Source organism: Suricata suricatta, chromosome 3 (assembly GCF_006229205.1).
Source record: "Suricata suricatta isolate VVHF042 chromosome 3, meerkat_22Aug2017_6uvM2_HiC, whole genome shotgun sequence".
Classification (NCBI taxonomy): domain Eukaryota; kingdom Metazoa; phylum Chordata; class Mammalia; order Carnivora; family Herpestidae; genus Suricata; species Suricata suricatta.
Window position 1 is genome coordinate 172,526,734 of NC_043702.1, and position 4,643 is coordinate 172,531,376.

Genomic DNA, 4,643 nt, shown 5'->3' on the forward strand with positions numbered 1-4,643 from the left:
CTGATTCTCCCCTGAAAATAATGGTCAACTGGTGGTTGACACTGTTACGCAGGCAATCATGGCGAAATCTGGAAAAGCAAATAGAACAAGTGTTAAAAGCACCTCATGGGCTCAAAATGGAGCCTTGGGCCGGACCAGTTTCCCAGACCTTGTTTACCCTAAACTAAGTGCTGTTCCAACCTCCCCCAGAAATGTAAGTCTTCCCCCACCAGTGAGGAATTCTCTGTTCATCACAGGTGAGGTCCTCTTTCACATGGACCGTCTGCATCCCCCAAGGAGGTGAGGTTATTTTCATGATTAGATGTCTGTCCCCCTAACTAAGAGAAGGTGACCTTCAAATCAATCTGCTTGACTGTATTTGAGCACAGACAATGAGAAGTCAGAGATGTGAATGGGCTGGGTGGGGGTGAGTCAGGGAAGGCAGTCCATGGGGAATGACCCAAGAGCAGGAGGGCCAGGGGACAGCAGAGTCCAGGGCTGGGGGCTGGGGAGCCGTGTGTCTTCATGGGTTACTGTCTGGATGAGAAGAAAGGGCATGAGAGGCAGGGTCCCTTCTCCATGCCACACAAGACCTGCTCCCAGCACCTGAGTTAGGGCCCCAGGGAGCAGGATGGAGGCTCGTGACTGGGAGAAACTGGGAGCCCAAGAGGAGGGTCAGACCTGGAGGGGAAGTGAGAGTCAGTGTAGATGTTCAGGGTTGAGGGTGGAGCCCATTTGCATTGTTGCAGAGACTCAGGGAAGGCTGTGTGTTGAGGATGTGGAAGAGAGGAGCCAGGTGTGGGGAGGTTTGTTAGAACAGACGCCAGAGACCCACTTTCTAAGAGAAAGAAAGACCATCTGCAAATAAGATGCTGTTCCTGCAAGTGGCGTTGCTCATCGTTTTCATTCCAGGTGGTGACAGTGACGATGGTGAGGACTGTGGTCTTTCTGAGTGGGTGATAAATGTGCACATGCACACATGTATACCTGTGTGTGCCCATATGAGTCCTGTGTGATTGGGTGATGCACATGTGTGTCTGCATGTGTATGTGGATTTGCAATGTGTGTACATGTGCTTGTGTGTCTGCATGAGTGTGTAAGTATGTATGAGCAAGTGCATATAAGTGCCCATTTGCGTGTCTCTGTGTGTGTCTGTATGTCTGTTTGTATATGTGTGTATGTTTGTGTAACTCTTGAGTGTGTGTGTGTATATGTGTGCACAGATGTGCATTTGTGTCTGTGCATGTGGGCACTCAGGGTGTGGGTTCCCAAGCACATACCTGGGGAGGGAGGGATGTCAGCCTGGTTTGTTCCTGGGCATCCCTGACCCCAGGACCCTGTGCCCTTCTGAACCATGGGTACGAAGTTCGGGGCTCCAGGGCAGCACATGTCTCCTGAGAGAACTATGGCCCCTGTCCTCCAGATTTCAGTGCCCCTCCCTGGCTCGTTTCTTCTGCATTCTCTCTCCTTCCCAGTGCGCTCTTCTTCCTCAGTCTATCTTGTCTTCTACCACAGACTTCCAGGAGCCGATCTCTTTTCGAACCATCCTGACAACATCCTTTTACAACCATTCGTGGACACAGAATCAGGGCTCAGCTTGGCTGGACGAGCTGCAGACACATGGCTGGAACAGCAAAACTGGAGTTTTCTTTTACCTACAGCCTTGGTCCAGGGGCAACTTCAGTAAGAAGGAATTGATGAAACAGGAAAGGGATTTCCAGACATTCTCTATCACATTTCCTCTGATATTTCAGGACCATGTCAGTCAATGGCAGCTTGAATGTGAGTTGAGGTCCCTCAGGGCAGGTGGGATGGAGGCGGCAGGTGTGTGTCTTCTGGAGTTCCTTCTTCCTCCAGGAAAGAGTCTCCACTGGCTTCTGAACGTCTCATCTCCTCATCATAAAACAGAATCACACATGTGTGTTCAGGATGCAGAATCCAGGACCTGATCTTGAAAAGCTTCACATCTCCTGCTACCTTCCCTCCTGTCACGGACCTCAGGCTGTGCTCTCCTGCCTCTCACTAGAGTCTTCCGTGACCACCTGTTTTCTGACCTCCAGCCAGATAGTCTCCTCTCCTTCACTCTGTGACTCATCCTTGAAATGTGCTTTCTCCCCACTCAGTCACAACAGCGACATGACATCTGTTGGTGTGTTCCCTCCCACTGCTGTCCCCTCACTCTGGATGGTTTTATCCCAGATCTCTCACGGAGCCCTGTCCTGTTCTCTCCTCTCTCTCCTCCAACCTGTGTTCCTTCCTCAGTCATTCACCTTTCTTCTGATTCCGGTGCCCATCACTGCCCCTCTGTCTGAGTCTCCATTCAAACGAAACTTGGCGCCATGCCTTCCAATACCCTTAACTTCTCTCTTTGCTTCCTCTCTCTTGGCTTCCACTCACCTCATTTCATATTTTTCCCTCTCCATTTCCTGTGACTCACATTATCTCTTCCCAGATCCTTTTCTGGTACAGGTGGTCAAAGGCTGTGTGCTGCACGTTGGAGAGGCATCAAAAGGATTTCTTCGGATTGCATATCAAGGATCAGATCTTGTGAGCTTCCAGAACACGTCATGGTGGCCATCTCCAAAGGGAGGAAATAGGGCTCAGGAGGTCTGCAAACTACTCAATCAGTACTATGTGGTCAATGTAAGAATAGAAGCACATGTCAATGAGGTCTGCCCCCGTTTCCTCTTGGGTCTTCTTGACGCAGGGAAGGCAGATCTGCAGCGACAAGGTCAGTTCTGCTCCTTCTCTCCAAGCTATCTCTCACTGCACTCATAAACATGCACCATTTTCTAAAATTCAGTGGAGAAGGGGTTAAGAGGGAGAGGGGATGGGGACAGTATTTTAGAAGAAGGAAGATCTGTGGTTTTATTTATTTATTTATTTATTTATTTATTTATTTATTTATTTATTTATTTATCATGTGAAGACCTTCCCTCTCAGCTGAGAACACCTGTCTCATCTCTGCAGTCAGGCCCGAGGCCTGGCTGTCCGGTGGCCCCAGCCCTGGTCCTGGCCATCTGCTGCTGGTGTGTCATGTGTCTGGTTTCTACCCAAAGCCAGTGTGGGTGATGTGGATGCGGGGTGAGCAGGAGCAGCCGGACTCCCAGCGAGGCGATGTCCTGCCCCATGCAGATGGGACATGGTATCATCAGGTCTCTTTGGATGTGGAAGCCAGGGAGGCAGCTGGCCTGTCTTGTCGAGTGAGACACAGCAGTCTAGGAGGCCAGGACATGGTCCTCTACTGGGGTGAGGAAGGGCTGGTGCCTGGCTGGGGAAGGGGGTCGTAGGTCCTGCAACAGAGCAGGAGAGAGATGAAAATTTTTGGAATCTAGGGACTCCAGATCATAAAGGATTAAATAAATCATCCATGAAATGGAGAGTCTAGAGAGAGGTGGGAGGTGGGAAGAAGCAGAGGGTTGGATGAAGTATCCATCTCTGAGTAGGATGGGAGAGGGGAAGGAGGAAGGACTAGGAGGAGGAGTGGAGGAGGCAGAGGGAGACAGGAGTAAACACGACCAGGAAGTTGGATTCCATCTGGAGTGAATGAGTGATGACACCCCTTGTGCACCAATCCCACAGAGCAGCACCGTCCCGTGGGCTGGGTCTTCCTGGCGGTGATGGTGCTTCTGGTGCTTCTGGCGGGTCTAGCGTTCTGGCTCTGGAAGCACTGGTAAGTCTTGACCCTTTTCCTGTTCTTTCCCAAGGGTCTCCCCACCTTCCTGTCTGTTCTCAGCCCTCCTCCTCCCAGCGCCCTTCACCCTGGTGTCCTCACCTCCACCTGTTGCAGAGCAAATTCCCATTTGGTCCTTCCAGGAAAACACACTGGAGACATTAGTGCACTGACTTCTATTTGAAGTGAGATCCAGCAGCCCAGCGGTCAGGACCTACTTCAACCCAGCTCAGTGGTGAAGGACTTGCAAGTCTCTGTGGGCAACTTCTGTCTTTGTCTCTGCTCAATGATGGTTGTCAATATGAGTTAAGTGTTATTTAGCAGAGTTTCTTGTTCTGACCTGATTCAGAACCTTAAATCTCTAATTTATTTTAGAGTAAAATGGAGTCCAAGCGCCTCCATGGGTCACAGCATCTTGTGTCAATTCCTCCAGGAAGCCCTCCCTGATCCACAAGAGGAAGTAGTCTCTGACTGTTGTGAATTTCCACCACTTTAACCCGCACTGTGGATAACCTACACCTCAATTCCCATCCTTTTTTGCCCCGCATTTATGTCCCTTTTCCCTTCCAATTCCAGGTTTCTTGAGTGCAAAGTCCATGTCTTTTTAATATTTGTATCCTTGGCAAGGAGTCTCAGCTGCACGGACTATGTCCTCAATAAAAATGTGTGTTGAATTTATGCCAAATTCATAGTTTTTGTTTGTTTCCTGTCATGTTTGTAGTAGTTTGGATGTTGACACTCTTCTGCTGCCTGGTGACCTGACAATGCCATGGTTCCTCACTTCTGTGAGCTTCTGGGGAGAACACAGTTTTGCCTGTGAACGTTTCTATTATTTAAATACAGACCCCTATTGGAGTGGACCTGTTGTGAATACAAGGAGGAAGGCAGGATGCAGGCCCTGGCTGTTTGAGACACTCAGGACTGCAGCAGACATGTCACCTTGGGGCTTGTTGGAAATACAGGGTCTTGGCCTCCCGTGAGGTTCACTGAA

The 4,643-nt window shown here is 49.9% G+C and overlaps 1 protein-coding gene across 1 annotated transcript; it reads left to right on the forward strand.

Moving 5' to 3' along the window:
* Positions 1–848: 848 nt before the first annotated feature.
* On the forward strand, positions 849–4,330 carry LOC115288505 (T-cell surface glycoprotein CD1a-like). The gene is made up of 6 exons (XM_029935863.1): positions 849–909; positions 1,495–1,761; positions 2,432–2,710; positions 2,950–3,228; positions 3,562–3,652; positions 3,796–4,330. Exons 1-6 carry the CDS (start codon positions 849–851, stop codon positions 3,815–3,817), a joined length of 999 nt encoding a protein of 332 aa, XP_029791723.1. The 3' UTR covers positions 3,818–4,330.
* The last annotated feature ends 313 nt before the right edge of the window (positions 4,331–4,643 follow it).

What these genes read in the sequence shown, in the direction of transcription:
- LOC115288505 (XM_029935863.1), top strand. Translation starts at nt 849, where the DNA reads ATGCTGTTCCTGCAAGTGGCGTTGCTCATCGTTTTCATTCCAGGTGGT. An exon ending in AGGTGGTGACAGTGACGATG is followed by an intron (nt 910 to 1,494) that starts GTGAGGACTGTG and finishes CTTCTACCACAG; the next exon opens with ACTTCCAGGAGCCGATCTCT. An exon ending in TTCTGGCTCTGGAAGCACTG is followed by an intron (nt 3,653 to 3,795) that starts GTAAGTCTTGAC and finishes TGGTCCTTCCAG; the next exon opens with GAAAACACACTGGAGACATT.